The 17,520-nt window shown below is 38.8% G+C and overlaps 1 protein-coding gene across 5 annotated transcripts in view; it reads left to right on the top strand.

Annotated features, from left to right (window-relative positions):
* The window catches only part of ppfibp1b (PPFIA binding protein 1b), a 37,542-nt gene extending 21,524 nt beyond the window's left edge, over positions 1-16,018 (top strand). The window contains exons 8-27 of one of the 5 annotated variants that reach the window (XM_041794935.1): positions 306-423; positions 567-611; positions 2,209-2,270; positions 2,372-2,456; positions 3,575-3,714; positions 4,108-4,205; positions 6,174-6,231; positions 6,724-6,898; positions 7,345-7,377; positions 7,953-8,094; positions 8,251-8,382; positions 8,981-9,131; positions 9,233-9,344; positions 9,503-9,591; positions 12,197-12,319; positions 12,415-12,540; positions 12,628-12,816; positions 13,025-13,189; positions 14,885-14,950; positions 15,049-16,018. In XM_041794935.1, the coding sequence (XP_041650869.1) occupies positions 306-423; positions 567-611; positions 2,209-2,270; positions 2,372-2,456; positions 3,575-3,714; positions 4,108-4,205; positions 6,174-6,231; positions 6,724-6,898; positions 7,345-7,377; positions 7,953-8,094; positions 8,251-8,382; positions 8,981-9,131; positions 9,233-9,344; positions 9,503-9,591; positions 12,197-12,319; positions 12,415-12,540; positions 12,628-12,816; positions 13,025-13,189; positions 14,885-14,950; positions 15,049-15,132 (2,193 nt within the window). In that variant the 3' untranslated portion in view covers positions 15,133-16,018. Of the gene's footprint in view, positions 1-305; positions 424-566; positions 612-2,208; positions 2,271-2,371; positions 2,457-3,574; positions 3,715-4,107; positions 4,206-6,170; positions 6,232-6,723; positions 6,899-7,344; positions 7,378-7,952; positions 8,095-8,250; positions 8,383-8,980; positions 9,132-9,232; positions 9,345-9,502; positions 9,592-12,196; positions 12,320-12,414; positions 12,541-12,627; positions 12,817-13,024; positions 13,190-14,884; positions 14,951-15,048 lie in introns of all 5 variants that reach the window. The other 4 variants (XM_041794934.1, XM_041794937.1, XM_041794936.1 and 1 more) reach the window with 4 other exon arrangements.
* The last annotated feature ends 1,502 nt before the right edge of the window (positions 16,019-17,520 follow it).

The raw sequence follows: 17,520 nt of genomic DNA, 5'->3' as shown, positions 1-17,520 counted from the left end.
AGGTTCCACTCATTCATTTTTTCCCAATGTTATTCTCAATTAAACTTCCATAATTTGTCCCCTTGCTTGATTCCTCCTCTGTTTGCTGAAGCGTTTCTTGTTTTGGCGTAAAGTCTTCTGTATTTGTTGTCACCTCAGCCCTGTGCTCACTTTCCACCTCACACAACTATTACCCTTTAAAGCAGGTGTACGCCACGTCAGCACCTGTGAACCTTTGTGTTGTGGTTTGTTTGAAGTGTGGAGTCAGGGTGCAGAAGCATTTATCTGTGGAGGATTGATCCTCACTGTTCTCCTCTGTTGGACAGGAGGAGCTCGCCATACTGAGGAGGCAGCTGGAGGGCAAAGATGGAGAGATGAGGCAACTACAGGACGAGGCAGGCTTCAAATCCAGTGCCTTGAGCAGTGCAGATCCCACAGAGAGAGGTGGGAGACACCGTCAAATCACAAGCAATACTAGAGATGTTTGATGTTCAATATTATCCATATGATAAGAAACCCTGCTGGTTCTTCTCAAGTGATCATCTGTAAACAACTGTGATTTTATTAATCGTTTTTGTCCTGTTTAGTCTCTCACCCAGATGAAACTCTTAGAAAGAGGCTGAAAGAAAAACGTAAGGGGGGTTTTTATGCTTGTGTTTTTTGTCCCACTTTATTACCGCACCCATCTGCAGCCTTGTTTGCATGAACGAGCATGAGCCATGTGAACTCTGCTTGTCCATTATAACCCATCGGAGTGTTAATACCTGACCGCGGAGCATCACATCACCAACATGTAAAACTTTTTTTCTGCCTAAAAACTGAACAAAACCAAGGTCATCCAAAGGTCATATAACTGTGTTTTTAATGTCCCAGACAGGAATTTCTGCCTTGTGTGTTCAACAGGAATGAGGAATGAGTTGTATAATGTCATAACTGCTCAGGCTGCTTGCTCATCCTCCTGCCTCTTGTCATCCAACAATAAATACCTCCTCTACCCCTCAATACCTCCCCTCTAACCCCCCACCTCCCGCTCACACCAACACCCAGTGTGCACTGCTAACCTGTAATGTTCTTGTCATGTTCTGTGTCGTGAGATGGCATCTTTGTTGTTAGTTGTTTATTTAAAGTGTGTCTGTCTCCTGTCACTGATCCTTCTCCTAGATATCAAACAATGTCAGTACTCAGACTTGGCATTATGACTCAGGATCTGGCCACGGTTGTAGCCATTAAAACTTCTTTATTCTGTTTGAAATGTGGGATAAACATCACTATATTCAAACAAGTTCAGCAGCTTTGACTACTCCGAATTTTGTTTTATTTTAAAAATCATGCCAAAAAGGTTTATTTTTTAATGACACCAGAATGAAAAAAAACTTTTGTTAGAATGAACTGAGTATTGCTGCTGAGCATATTCTGAAACCTAAATATGCTCTCCTGAAGTGAGTTTTGTTAAACAGCTGATCAGACAGAGAAATATCAATTATATCTGTCAATCATATACAGTCCAAATGTTGGATCTACAGTGCTTAAAAAATTTATTAGACCACTCTAACCCTAACCAAAGTAAGGTTTATGCCACAGCTGCCCTAAATTAACAGCATTGGTAATTATTAAAATCCTTTTTTATTTTTCTGCAATGGTTAATACACCAATATGTAGAAGCTCTTTGACCCAAGTGATATTTTTAATGCTAGAATATAATTATTATTGTTATCCATGAATTTTCAAATTTACTGATTTACAAAAAAACTGAAAAAATAGTAAAGCACATTAATATTTCTTGATTAATATGTCAAATTATAGTTATTTACTTGCATTCCTGAACAGAAAAAATAGTTTTAGTGGTTGAATGTTATGCTTGATGAATTTCTGACTTCTCAGAGAAGCCCAATGAGCCGGCTCAAATTTGGGTAAAAAGGTGAATTCAGTTTGAAATTCCTCATTCCTGTTCAAAATGGTAAAACGTGGAGAGCTCACTGAAAATGAAAGAGTCCGCATTAAAGCACTTCATGATGCTGGATGGTCTCTGAGACAAATATGACAGGTGGTCTAATACATTTGTTAAGCACTGTATGTGAAGGACTCTCAGAAAACAAACTGTGGCCTTTTGTTACATAAATGATCGTCACTAATGCTGCAGCCTGTATGCTGAGAAAGTGTTAAATCCCCTCAGCATTATTACACAGCCCTTCAGTTCTTTTGTTTTTAAAACTGTATTTTCCTCACTAGATGTGGAAGTGCAGAGAATGAAAAAGGCAGTAGAATCATTGATGGCAGCCAATGAAGAAAAGGTACGATCAACAAGCTTTAATTTGTTTGCGTCTAAACAGATATTGACTCTCATCCTTAGTCATCATCCTCACTGTTGTTTTCACATTCCTTTACTTTGCAGGATCGTAAGATTGAGGAGCTGAAGCAGTCCTTGCTACGGTACAAGAAAGTTCAAGACATGGTGATGTCAGTTCAAGGAAAGAAAGGTTGGATAACTCCTCTAACAGAGCATATTGTTGTGTATTTGTTTTTTGTTTGTTTTTATATTATTTTATTTTGTTTTGTTTTTGGGGCTTTTTTGCCTCAGTTTGATAGGACAACACCAAACATGCACTGAGAAACCAAGAAGTGATCACATGATCAGTGCGTTGAGGACTATAGCCTCTGTGTATAGATGCCTGCTCCAGCAACTGGGCTAAACAGGCACTCTTATTATTATTTCTACTATTCTTATTGTTGTTGTGGTTGTTGTTATTTTGAAAATGTTATATCAAACTTAAGTACTAAAGTAGGTCAGGCTTGGAAACAACAAAGGGGGCATTTACAAATTATATTATTATTATAATGTTATTATACAATAATATTTGAGGATTAAACATAGAGAAAGAAAGAAAAACAGACCCCAGAAAATGCCACCAATATATTGCAATGCCACCAGAGAGTTTATGCTTTTTACATGCATTTTTTAACAGTAGCAGAAGGCTAGAAAAATCCTCACTTAACCCTCAAATACTGGTTCTTCATTTGTTATCTATAGAGGAAAACGTCAGCTGCTTTTAAAGGCGGAATCACGACGCAGTTACGGGTGTGAAATTTTCACCCCAGTGATGTTTGCCGTCTCAGTGTCAGGGAGGCGTAATTAATGAACAAAGTGATTCCCTTCTGTGCCGGCTTCAGCAGGGCGATATTAACAGAGGTGTTACAGAGGCGAGAGCTCCAACTGTACAGTGGTCGCACATTATCATATTGAATGTGCATTAACAGACAGGGGCACAAAGTATCACACACTTGCAGAATCAATATGTTTGTCTGAAGATGTAATGACTGCAGAGCTTCGGGCACTAATGCTGAAATGCAGTATGAAAAGGACTGAAGACTGGTTTGATGAGTTGAAGGCTGCTCTTACATTGAATCTGTTGTCATCAGAGCTGTATATGTATCATAGCTTATGTCACTATTTTGTTCATTATTTGTTAAAACAACTTTTATGATCTGAAGCTCTCTTTATCCGGCTTGATCAATGCTAAATTTAGCAGATTTTTTATTTTCCATGCTGAATAACACATTCTTTTAAATTGCATTTTTTTATTATTGTCTTCTCCAGAGAGATCCAAAGACATGGAGCATGTTGAGAGTCACTTGGAGGGAGCTGTTTTATCTATATCAACCAGCGCTGTGTCTGTGGAGTCAGAAAAGCCTGCAGTGTCAGATGTTGAACAGTTGAAAAGGAAGAGTCCAGACGAGGTTTGTGAAACATTTTCTGACGTGTCCCACATTTAGAAGAGTCTACATGTAAATCAGCATACTCAAAAGGCGATTACAAATCACAAGTAATGTGTGCAATAAAAAAAGGTTATTTAAGATTTAAGTCTTTAATGGCAACCTCACAGAATCTTGAAATCTTATTAATCTGTCAGATGTTTGCTAAAACACTGATGATGGCACACTCTTTAAATGTCCCTATGGGATGTGTTGAAGTGCATATCGAATAAATTCATAAACACCTCTTGTCAGGTCTCGAAGAATGTGTGAAGTGTCAGACTGATGTGTTCTCATAGCTTTAGGAGAAAACGCAAGCTAATGTTTAAGATTCTTTTACGTTTAACACCGTTTTTTCTCACTCCCATCTGTGCTTAGTTGGAGACTCTTAATGAGGCGAGCCAGGAACCTTCACCCACACCGAGCCCGTCAGATCCAGAACAAGTATCAGAATCTGCTCCTCAAGATTTAGAAAGGTGAAAAATCAACCGCATAAAACTGGTTTAGCAAACATTAACTCCTATTAAATTGGAGTAATTTCTTTTTAGTTACTGCCATTTTTGCATTCATCATTTTTATGTCACTGCTAATTTCAGGATGAATATAATGTCCAGAAAATGTTGCATGTTTTACTGGTGTGATGTAGTGATCAGTGTGACCCTAAGGTTTTGTACTGAAGTTGCTGACATTGACTGGCATGTTCACACATTCATTTAGACGGTGAGAAAACAAGTACATGTGCCATTGGGACACGGTTGGAGAAATCTATCCCTAGAATCAATACAAATGTGTTTTCTCCTGATTTAAGTAACCTTAATAGTCGAGCTGTCAGCATAAATGCATTTCTCATGATGCAATTAAGGTCCATAATTAGTGCATCAATTGCTGACCCTTTCAGCACACTTTGGTTAAGCCACTCCAGCATCTCCCTGCAACCACAACGGTGTAAAATAAGTACACCACTGTTCCTTAATGTCTCATTTCACTTAAAACTCAAAGACAGTTCAGCAGGCTAGTCAAAACCCATCTGCACCATGTGTAACCAAGTGTTTACCTTTTCACTGTTCCTTTATTTTCTTTTTCAGTCCATAACAAGTTTCTTTTTCCATGGTTAATTTCATGCCAGAATCTTTGTTCACCTAAAACTCCTTAAAGGCTGGTCTGTTTCCAAACAGGAAGTTTAAAGTCCAGTTCAGATCAAATATTTGCAACAAGACAAGTTGAAACTCATAACTGATTGCGACGGGCCGCTCTGCAACATTCTGGATGCCTACAAGTTCACGCCACTGCAACAGAGAGACACAATGTGTCATTCTCAAGGCAACGACTCTTAGTCTCTCAGATTAAAGTGGGTTTTTTTTTCTTAGTTTACAGTGCAAATTTTCTGTCTTTACATGAAGGACATTAGTTGAAGGACATTTACTGTTTCTTCTGTATTTTTATCATCATAATAATGTGTAACATGAGGCTGTTTCATTCCTGCTCATCACTATTCCTCTTTGTCATAATCATCATAGTGTGTCAGCACAATTTCAGGGCACATATTAGCTTAAAAATGCTTTGCAAGCTCAGACTTGTTATGACAGAGATATCTGCTTCAAGCCGTTTGTTTTACACCAACAAATTAAGCCAAATATAACCACCAAATATTGTTCTTTCTACAATTACTTGCCTATTAAAACATTTCCCATTTCACACTGATGTTCTTGCAGTGTCTAAAAAGCAGCCACTGGCAGTTTAACAAACCAAATTGTAGGAAACCCCATCAGCAGGCTTGATTTAAGATGTGGCATCTCAGTTCACACACTGCAAGTGTTTCCTGCAAGGTTCTAAGATGGTCTCGTTGCATTGCAAATCCTTGGTCTGAACTTGGGTTAACACAGCACAAAAACCAGAATGACATTAAAACTGTTTTAAATGCTAAACGGTAGAATTTCACAAGGCAAAAAAGGGAGATCAATTGCAATTAACTGTAGTTATCAGAGATTTTTAGTTTGTAAAAAATAATTGCACTTGAGATTTAAACAGATCAGTCATGAGACTTTAAACATATATATTATTCTAGTTGGAGAACTCTGCATTACTACTAAAATATAATTTGACATTAAACAGAATTACTGGTATTTGGAAGGTAATATTTAGGGTATGACATACTTACAAGATACTAAAATAGTGCTATGATCTCAATGTTTTTAAGTTAACTCTTTATTACTCTTATTTGTGTAAGGAGGTTTTCTATTTGTTTTTTCACTTTGGTATTGTCGAAAGATGGTGAGGAAGTGTCTCCGGAGACTCAATTAAGTTAAACAAAAGAACAATGTGAATGACAGTGGTTCATATCCTGCATTCTTTGCTGTTTGTCATGTGCCTGTGAAATAGGCTCCTTATTTCAACCACGATATTATGAGTGAGGAGAGCATTGTCGTTGTTTGTCATTTCAGCAGCCAAGATACCACAAAGACCGGCAGCCAGGACCAGATGGATAGGAACAGTGTTGAAAAGGTAGAAATCATGTATTCTATGTGAGAAAGGATGCTGAGAGAAGGTGACAACATGAATGTAAAACAGAAAGTTGATATAAACTTTACTTAGCTTTCACTTCTTTGTCTCATAATTAAAGTCTTTGAAATGCAGCCTTTCACACACTGTGTTAATAACCTTTTTTAATGCATTTCATGTTGTGTATGTATATTCTTCACTGATATGAAAATAAAAAGTTTTATATGTTGATATAAAGGCACATCTTTAGAATATCACTCTTGGCTAGTACTAAAAGTACATTATGAGTGAACACAGTTACCTGCTTTTACATACACCTCATAACTTACTGTATTCATTATTTGAATACTGCCACTAAATCTGCCTTGGGTGTTTAGTTGGATGCCAAGATGCATTTTTAGGTTTTTAGCATTTGTGCATTGTAGAAAACAATCTAATCAAATAATCTGTTAGAATAACCATAAAAGGGTCGATCATGTGTTTTGCTCGTTTTAGGATACAAGTGAAGAAATCAGTAGGATCAGTGAAAAGCCACCCCTGGGTCCCTCTGCTACCCTGCCCGCCAACACACAGGATGACAGCTTTGGCTCAAGAAAAGCTCGTTCTTCTTTTGGAAAAGGATTTTTCAAGATCCGTGGGGGCAAAAAAACATCCAGCACCCCCAACCTCGGTAAGAGCAAACCACATGAGTCAGCAGCTGGATGAGGATATTCACAAGGTGCTGAAGTCGGTGTATGATGCTTTTTTGACAACAAGCTAGCCCTGTTTTTCCTCCTGTTTACTCGAGAGTGAAATTTTACTGGAGTTTTTCTCTCCTCCGTGGTTTCTTTTACCAAAGCCACTCCCATGAAATATACTTCATGTACCAAGACCTTAATTTTCAGCCCACAGTGCAAACTTCAGTCTCTGTTTAATTACAGAAGTCTGCTCTGTGCTGTCGTTTGCCCTTCATTTCTGTGTTTGTGCTGTTTTGTGTGTACTGTACACATTTGTGTCTGTGTTTGTTCCACCTCTCCAATCCTGTTGTTATTTCAATCATAATCTCTGCCCTTTGTGTTGTGTTTTTTTTTCTGTTGGATCCTGTGGTGTGTTGTGTGTGCTTTGTACCACATGAAGACCGCAGCAGGAGTGCAAGTGCGCCGATGCTAGGTACAGTATAGACCTCAGGTCATCGTAGGGCTGCAGGAATTCTCTGAAGGAAACAAAGGACACATATCTGTCATTGTCCATCTCTGCCTTTTCTGAACTCATCCAATCAGCTCCCATCTTTTACCACATTCGTGTTTTAGTAGCTGCTGTGCTTGAACAACCACACCCTTGTCTTTACTCTGTGTTCCACAGCATACCCACCAACATACAGCCAGTCTGTTGTGTGTTGATTTGTCTGTGTGACTGCATGTTTTTTTTCTCTTCTATCAAATCTGCATCAAGATCCAGATTATCAAATTATTTTAATATTTTGGATCTGGAAAGCATTAAATATGTAGGTAGAACTAATGAGCTTCCTTTTTATCTGCTAAATAAAACTATTTTTATTCCAGCCTTTGACACCAGCCACGTCTGATGCATGCGTACTAAAGAGGGTATTATCTCTAATGCCCATTACCACAACCTACCAGCCTATCTTGGTCCTGGCCACTGCACCGACCCTGTGTGGAAGCTCTGTCTACTCAGACATGTGCCTAAATGATGCTGATGATTTTCTGTGGGCATTTTTCATACAGCTGAAACAGAGCGACAGGGCACTGATCATCTGGACCTCGCTGGACTTCCACAGAGATCTTCAAACAGTGATAGCACCCACACACTCCCTACGACCCCTGAGAGCAGGAAAAAATCCAAAGGAATAAAGAAACTCTTTGGAAAGTAAGTATGCAATAGCATGAGTAGTTTGGCCCTTCATTACTCCGAATGAGTGACTCTTCAGTGATTGTGTCAGTCAGTGTTCAATCACAGGTGATACACTTTTTAAAATTGTGAACATGATCTGAAAAATAGTATTGATCAATGTGATTTTTTTAGGCTGAAAAGGAGTCAGTCTACAACTTTTAATCTGGATGACAACCTACCAGAAGGAGAGTTCAAGAGAGGTGGAGTGCGAGCTACAGCTGGACCCAGACTGGGCTGGTCTCGTGATCTTCAACGAGTCAACAAGTAAGTCTGTGCGTTCAACTCGAGTAATGAGTTTATGAAACTCAGGGAACATGTAATTCTTAAAAAATGCATGAAGTATAATGACAGTTTTTTAATTTATTTATTTACAGGGTTCCTGCCAATCCTTGAAAAGGCTTAAAAAGTCTAAAAGTCATAATTTAAAGCCATAAAGCGTCTTAAAGCTGTAATAAGCGATTTATTTTTAGTCTCGTATAGCCACAAAAACAACACAACTCATCAGGGTCCTGGGTGAGGACATCAACTTGTGTTTTATGTTGTAACGCTTGCTGTGATTTAAAAAAACAAAAAAATCTTCATTGTTGAACAACACTAGTCTGGTTTTCTAACATCTGGGCTATCAAACCGGCTGCTTTAAACTTGTGCAGCCCACCCTTATTGTAGCACACCTTAAAAAATGTGTTATGATAAATATCCCCACATGGCATATTGATGAAATATTTTCACCAACATGTTTACGTCTGTTTACAAAGGTCTTAAATTAGGTTTTTGGACGTATGTAGAGACCCTGTATTTGGTTGTGCACCTTTACCAAGGCTGCAGAAATAGTTTTTTGACAGTTTGGATCTCTTTTTTTCAGTGATGTTGATGCCCCCTTTGCACGCTGGTCAAAGAATCAAGTTTGTGACTGGCTGCAGGAGCAGGGTCTCGGCCTTTATGTGAATATGGCCCGTGTATGGATCTCCTCTGGTCAGACGCTTCTACAGGCCTCACAGCAGGACCTCGAGAGGGTGAGATGAAGTGGAAGAATTTAATAAGTTTAGAGCTAACAGACAGTCAATGTGGATGTTCTGTGTAAGTAAGACTTAAATCCTTTCTCGCGGATGTCTAGGAGCTAGGCATCAAACACCCACTACACAGGAAGAAGCTGCAGCTGGCTCTGCAGGCCCTTGGCTCAGAGGAGGAAGACAACAAGGGAAAGCTGGACTACAACTGGGTTACCAGTGAGTACAAGCTGCTAGTCTAAAACATGAATGAAGTGATGAAAGCTCTGCTGGTCACTGAAAACCTTCTACAGACTTTGACTAGTTAAACTTTGAAATATGTGACTGTAAGCCTGATAATCTTCTCATGGCACTTTGTCATTTCCTATTTCTGTCAGGGTGGCTGGATGACATTGGTTTGCCTCAGTATAAGACTCAGTTTGATGAGGGGAGGGTGGATGGTCGCATGCTGCACTACATGACGGTGGTGAGTGTTGACATGATACATTTTCTCCCTAGGATGAGGGGCTCTGACAAGCACAATGCCATCTCACATCAGGATTATTGCATAGACAGTCTCATGAGCTCCGCTGGATGGATCTCTTTGTTTACATCAATGTTTAGGACAGAGATAAAGTCACGACAAAGCATCTGACATGTAGGAAAGGAGCCGCAGGCTGAATTTGAGCTTGGACAACAGCCTCTGTTCATGGGGCATGCAACATAACCACTAGGCTACCAGGGCCCCAAGTATACAATTTTTAAAAATGGCAAATGTTACTTCAAAATCTAAGTACAAGCTATATTTCCAAACATTTTTTCCCTTTTTCTGATGCGCTGTAACAGAGAGAGAAAACTGCCCTCTTTAGCTTTCCACCCATCATAAACTGTCAAAAAGAGACACAGAGGAGAGAGAAAACTTCTTAAAGGTATAGTGTGTAAAATATTGTAGAAGTTAATGGGCCAAACAAGGAAACAATAGAAATGCATTTTAATTCGTTTAACTTGACTTGACTGAGTTAACACTGGAAGATTTGAATCAATGTGACGATCAGAAGGATGAAATCAAAACAAAATAATTAACTAAATGATCAATAAAAACACTAAGAGACTTCCTTGCACGAAAACTTCCCTGCTGATTTTCTGAATGATCCCCTGTGGGAGTTTTATGGTGCTATCCAGCCTGCCAAGGCAGGCAGTGAGTACAGCATTACCAGCCTAGTGAGCAGACTAGTTACTGGAGTACATTTCCTAAGAATGCTACGGGATTGTAATGACTATTCCAGTAATTAGTCAAGCCCTCAGGCACTACAAAGGAAACAGAGTTGTTGCTTTTTAAAAACTTTCTATTTTGATGCAAAATGTATGAAATAGTGAATTAGTGGTTTTTGATTAGTTATCTTCTCTAGCAAGTGACCACGGCGTAAGCAAGATAATGCCAGAGGAGGTGTCCAGTTATCAGAGATTAATGGACAACTTAGAGGCCTGGACTGTCCGGTGCACAGCAGAGGCCTCATTGGGCATTATCCCTTACTTATTCCCCAAGTTGCAAATGCTACCACCAAAGGTTTTCCATTGACAAAAAACTGAAATACTTGAGTCTGTTGTGGATGACTTGTTTGTTTTTCCTTGAAAGTCATGACTGTGACTTATCGAGCAGGAGGGGTGAACAAGTAAGCAATCTAGAATCTGACTGTTAGATGTTGCTAGTTTTCTCAGTTTGACCTACTGTACCTCTAAAGAAAAGCACCGACAATACAAACAAAAATGTTGTCTTTAGTAATTACTCTAAGTCAAGTACAGCATTTAAGTATAAAGTAAACCTGAATGTGAAACAAGATAGGAATCATTCTTAGGGACTTTCTTTCAGGTAGTGAATTTTTAAAGGGCCAGTTAAGGTTCAGAGGTAAAATTACACTAATAAATTATAATAGGCTGCAATCTTTTAAGAATGAAGGTGTATTTCACTTGTTCAAGTCACATAAAGAAAATTAAATCTTAAAGACAGAACATATCTGTAACAGCAGATGTTAACAAACAGATTCAGCAACTTCAGTCTTCCCTGGTGAGAATGGCAAATTAAAGCGGGGCTCCCTAAGATGGCCATATAAAGGCTGGTTTTAAGGATAACACTGAGAACTTTGTTGAGAGCTAATTTAGAGCAAGAAACGGTATGAGTGGTGATAAACCACATCAATGACAGGCATTGCTTGTAACTGACAGAAATGACAAGTTCTACAAGCCAGCCCAAGCTTCTTTTACCCTATAACCCAGTATATCGTCAAGGAGGAAACCCCAAAATTTGATTGTAGGAAATTGTTCATGGTTCCTTAGGGAAAAGTTTCTCTCCAACAGGAAATAAACTGCAGTGGGAGTTGAGGGAAGGACAAAATGTGACAGTGAGCACAACAGGGAGCTTTGAAAACACTGGAATGACTGAGGAATGGCACATTTCACATTATTAAGAGTGGCATTTGAGCCATCTAAATATGAATTAATCTTGTTTAACTGCAGGAGCAGTAAGACATGTTTAATTCTGTTTTTTTGTTTGTTTGTTTTTGTTTTCTCACATTTCCAATTAAACCTCAACTTTATTATCCCATGACTGAACTCCTCATGTTTTCATATTGTCTCTTTGGGCATTTTTCTCATTCTTGTTAACATGATATCACAGGAACACCTTTAGGGAATATTCTCATAAATGTTCGAAAAATCCCTGAGATCTTTCCTAACATGTTTTTGCCCTTAATAATTCATACGCTAACTATGACAACATTCTATACAAAAGGTCAGCCATCAACATACATCCTCATTATGTCCTAAAATACACTTCTTTGAATGTCATTCTCATCCAGTTCTTTCGAACATAAAATCAGAGGAGGGCCTTTCTTCAAATTTTTCACAAAAGTCTGTGACTTGATAAATAACTGGCTGATTTTTTTTGTGTTTCATTTACAAATATAACCCCTGGATCTCAGCCTTATCTTTACAAGTAAACCATTCCTTGACTGATTCCTGGAGTCGTACAACTTCAACATGGATATTCCAGTTGAGTTTACAGTAAGTAATGACAGTCTATCTTCATCCTTCAGGATGACCTGCTTTCTCTCAAAGTGGGGAGCGTCCTGCATCACCTCAGTATAAAGAGGGCTATCCAAGTACTCCGCCTCAACAACTATGAGCCCAACTGCTTACGCCGCAGGCCATCTGACGAGGTATGTCCACTTAAGCAGGTACATAAAGATATATTATTTGAGATGAGAGTTTGCAAACATGAATGCATGTTTCTGTTGTCTCTTTCTTTGTGCAGAACAATGTTTCTCCAGCAGAGATCTCACAGTGGACTAACCACAGGGTGATGGAGTGGCTGCGTTCTGTGGATCTCGCTGAATATGCTCCCAATCTAAGAGGCAGTGGCGTGCATGGCGGCCTGATGGTACCTCAGTCTAGCTTTCAATCTATCTCAGAAACACAGATTTTCTCCTTTATTTGGTTGGTTTAAAAGCATCTTTTGTCCCATCAGGTTCTGGAGCCTCGGTTCAACGTGGAGACCATGGCTCTGCTGCTCAACATCCCCCCAAATAAAACGCTGCTACGTCGCCACCTGGCCACACATTTTAACCTGCTCATTGGATCAGAGGCCCAGCAGCTCAAACAGGAGTGTCTCGAAAACCCAGACTACACTCTGCTCACTGCCACCACTAAAGTCAAGGTAGCACTCCAAACTATGAGATAAGTGTCAGTAATGCTTCCCTGGGTAGAGGAAAAAGAAAATCTCTTTAGAGGAAAATGCTATAAGTTTATCAACATTGCAGCTCAAGATACTGCTGTAACGCCAAAATGTGCTCGCGTATCAAATTGAAGTGTGTGTGGAATAAACGTATTGATTTTCTTTTTCTTCCATTTCTCCTTCACACCAGCCAAGAAAGTTGTCATTTGGTAACTTTGGCAGTCTGAGGAAGAAGAAGCAGGATGAAAATGAGGAGTACGTGTGTCCAATGGATGTGGAGATGCCAAAGGGAAGAAGTTTTCAGAAAGGTTTTGAGCTCCAAATCTACGAGGACGACCTTGACAGGCTAGAACAGGTAAGCTGGTTCTTTAAAGGAGGTACTGAATGGGGTACAGATGGCCTTGTGGTTTAAGGTGTCCCCCATGTACACTGTCAGCCCTGGTTTATACTCGGCCTATAGTCAACCAAAGAAAAACATCGTCGACCAAAATCACACCCAGGCACCAACCAATTGATTGGTCGTTCAGGTAAAAAACACTCGCCGACCAGGGTGATCTTGATTGGACAAAAGATTTTCAAAAAAAACAATTGACAGTCAAATGGAAGCTGTCAGCCCTAGTTCATATCCGGCCTGTGCATGTCTCTCCTCACCGCTCTCATCCCTGTATCTGATTCTGTCCACTATCATCCTCTGTCAGTAAAGGTATAAAAAGCAGTACTGAATCACAGTTAAAACATTAAAAATAAATGGAGTCACTACTATGAGAAAAATTCTGAACACCCTCTCCGATTGCTGTTAATATTTTAAAAATTATTGTGCCCAAGACACATATCTTATGCTCAGTCTGAAATGGCTGTTAGTAAATTGTAAAAGGACTTGAACTTGTTTAGCACCTTTCTAGTTTTCTGACTACTCAAAGCGCTTTTACACCTCAGGTCACACCCAGCAATTCACCCCTCATTTACACTGATGGCAGAGGTTGCTGTGGAGTATTGGCCAATAGTATTAGCTTATCCCGTTCAAATGAATCCATACTCATTTACCCGCCACCGACGATGCAGTGGAAGCAAACTGGGGTTAAGTGTCTTGCCCAAGGACACATCGATATACGACTGGAGCTGGGGATCTAACCCACCGGCTACCCATTGCGAGACAACCAACTCTACCTACTGAGCCATAGTCGCCCCTGAAAGTAGAGTAAAAGGAAAAGTAGAGTAAAAGTAAAGTTAGTAAACTTTGCTTTATCTCCAGTAATAATCAAATTAAACTCCCACTGTATTAAAACGCTTATGATGTATTGAAAACATCTTAGGCACAAACAAAAAAAAGCAACAGCACATCTGGTAGGTAGGTGATTTATTCAATAAACACCTGAACACTGTCTAACATGTGCAGCTTATCTTTTATCCATTTTTTCCAAATCATTTAATATGTTTATCATCGAGTGTTAAAGGTTTAATATGCGGCTTTTTAAACATGAATGATGCAGATATCAAGTATATCTAACTAAATAAGTTGTTCAATGATAACTTTCTTAAAAATAGTCAAGTCAAACTCCCCCTGGGTTTGTTGTTCTCAGTTCTATGTTTACACTGTTCCTTTAGCTGGATTTTGTTTCAGTCAGAGGCTCAAACAAGTTTTGCACATGTTTTTTATGTGAACCTGCCTCTTTACAACTGTTAGCCCAAACATCACATGAGAGAAGGGAAATGGCACCACACCAGGGATGTTGACACAAGTATGGAGTTTTATCACAGAAGTACAACTCAAGGAGACCTTCTAAAAACAGCTACATTCAGTCAGTGCACTGAGGAAGGGGTTGGCAATGATGTTGCTTTTTTAGAGTGAGAGATGACACCCACTGGACATCCACTCTAAAATTCACATATTAGCCTTCTAAATGATTTGATTATATTCTTCTTGTTATGTTCACGGCATCGTTGTTGCTTAGAGGTGACTTTATTCCCTAAGATGTTTAGTCAGTATTAGTGTCAGTGTTGAACTTTTTCAGTCAATCTCTGAGTTTGAAACTTTCCCCTTGTGTCACAGATGGATGACTCTGAAGGGACTGTGAGGCAGATCGGAGCTTTCTCTGAGGGGATTCAAAACCTCACGGTAAGAATCTTAAAGCTGACCAGACTCCAGATTAAACTCTTTGGCAATGTTGTTTCTTGAGGATAACATCCTTTTCTCTGTGGTGTGTCTTTCACCAGAGCATGCTGAAAGATGACGAGTTCTTCAAAGAGATTTCAAATTCACCAAACCCCAGTGTAACAGATGAAGAGTCCACTGCATAAGACTGTGAGCACCCTGAGACCTGGTCCTGCTGTGAATGAAGCTCTCCCATGCACAGACTTTTCTCCTCAACCCCCCAAAATGCTGCCAGGTTCTTTTGTAGGAGTAACCCTAAAAGACGAGCCTAAAGTATTACAGTGTCTGATTTTTATTTCAGTTTCAAACTGTGGTGTTGTGAAAGCCTTCAGTCCTGTGGGCTCTATGACTCTTGAACTTTGTCGCTGTTTTGTTGTCTGATGATGGAGGGAACATTTAGGGCCACACCACTGCCTGTCTACCAGCTGGTTTCTGGATATTTTGTACTCAGCTGTGTTTTAGCATCCTTCTAGTTCTCATCTAAAGTGAACCAGTGATCGATTTCTGAGCAAAGGTGTAAACCAGCAGAATTAAAGACATCTACAATACACCAATATAGATAGATTTTAATATATGTTTTTAAAAATGCCTTTTTACTGTAGTTAAACAGAAAAGACAATGGATATCCCCAATTTTTAGATGTTAGTATAAACAAAAAACTTAAACGGCTGCTATGTGTTTTTTTTTTCTTTCTTTTTTTTACTGAATTTAACCTTGTGATTTCAATGAAAATTGTCTTTTTACTGATTTCACACACAAGTGATGTTCTACATAATGTTTGCACAAATGCATATCATACAAAACAAAGCCTAATTAATATCATTGCATGATGTTGAAAATCATTTATATAAAAGCTTCTTTATTTTATCTTTACTATGGATTTATTCTGAAGGGGTTATTTTTTGGAAAGGGCTCGTATGTTCAGAATTGTGAGATAATGTCAGTTTTTTTTAAATGTGGTAATTCATCCCTCTGCAATACAAGGAAAACATTTTCTATTCATTTCTAAGACCAATAAAATAATTTAAATCAGTTTGTTTTGTGTCTTTAACACACAGATATATTTAGTGTTTATATTGTAGCTCAGCTGTGGTCATGCTTGGTGAAAGCAGAGACCTGTTGAATTTCAGAGCACAAGGACAGAAAACAACATGCAAACCACAAGATATGTACAATGCAAGCAAGATATCAAATTTCAAAGCCACATCTGATGATATAAAACTGGAGAAGAGTCATGTGCTTCCAATTCTTTGTCTTCGGTTTAATAAAGCGGATAAACAGTCTGTTTTTAGTTTAAACAAAAGGAACAACCCAATGCCTCATGCTCCTTATTAGGCTGGTTATGTAAAAAGACAAGTCTTGTCTTTTCTTTGACTTTTACTCATTTCAAAACAGCTATTTTACTGTACTTTGCAAAATAATTTAAAACAGAAATTTGAACGTTATGGATTTGAAGAATGCTTAACACCAGAAGTGCATAGTCAGCCCTCAAAACTAAACTGAGACGTTTTTGACTTCTTTTTGACCTCTTTGACTCTTCAACACTTTTTCATTGTTTGAAGAGTCAAAAAGTCAAATATCACAACTGTTTTTCCACAAGTCTTCTCTCCTTTTTCTTTAAAAATCACAGCTAAAAAGGTTCTGAAAAATAAGTATTTTGCCAGTGACATATTACTAAATATTTACCCAATTTAATTTTGATTGATAGTAAACATGAAAAATTGCCTCACTTCCTCCAGTATCATTTCCTTTCATCTGTTTTCACTGAAATGTAAAATCAGACAACAGAGATAAACAGATAATACTGCTACTACTACTTATATTCAGCTGTTTGCAAAACAAATCTTCCATAAATACAGAATAAAAGGTAACTTTGTCAGAAGATGCTCAGATGATTAAATGTATTAGAAATGATGCTGTAGAGGCCATACATTTCTTTTTCGGTTTCGTTTGTAATTTCCCCTTTCTATAAGATTTTTGTTTTCAAGTCTTGGCAGTATTGCAACAATGTCCCCAATCTGACATTGCTCAGTATTTGTTGGCACACAACAGGTTCCAACATCCTTGTTTATTGTTAAAGAATCATGTTATTTTCCTCCATTTTCAGTGTAATCATGTGAGAAAATGGGTATCAGGAGTTAAAACGAACCATGTCCAGCCATCTCTTGTGATGTCATGAGTGAATGGAAGTTAACAAAATAGCCTATATATGCAAAAACCTCCACATGAAAGCTAAGCTAAAGCTCAGATCGGTGGAGGGCTGCAGTGATGGTTGTCCCTCTGGAATTTTGTCCCATCTCCACACAGGATCTCTGGAGCTCAGAGTGACTATCAGGTTCTTGGTCACCTCCCTTAACAAGGCCCTTCTCCCCCGATTGCTCAGTTCGGATGGGCGACCTTGGACATTCCTGTTTGTGCCAAACTTCGTCCATTTGAGAATTATAGAGACCACTGAGCTCTTGGGAACCTTCAGTGCAGCAGGATTTCTGTAGCCTTTCCCAGATCTCTGCCTGCCAACAATCCTGTCTCTGAGC

Source organism: Cheilinus undulatus, linkage group 9 (assembly GCF_018320785.1).
Source record: "Cheilinus undulatus linkage group 9, ASM1832078v1, whole genome shotgun sequence".
Taxonomy (NCBI): Eukaryota; Metazoa; Chordata; class Actinopteri; order Labriformes; family Labridae; genus Cheilinus; species Cheilinus undulatus.
Note: the sequence above shows the minus strand (reverse complement) of the source record. Positions and strands in the feature narration are given on the sequence as shown.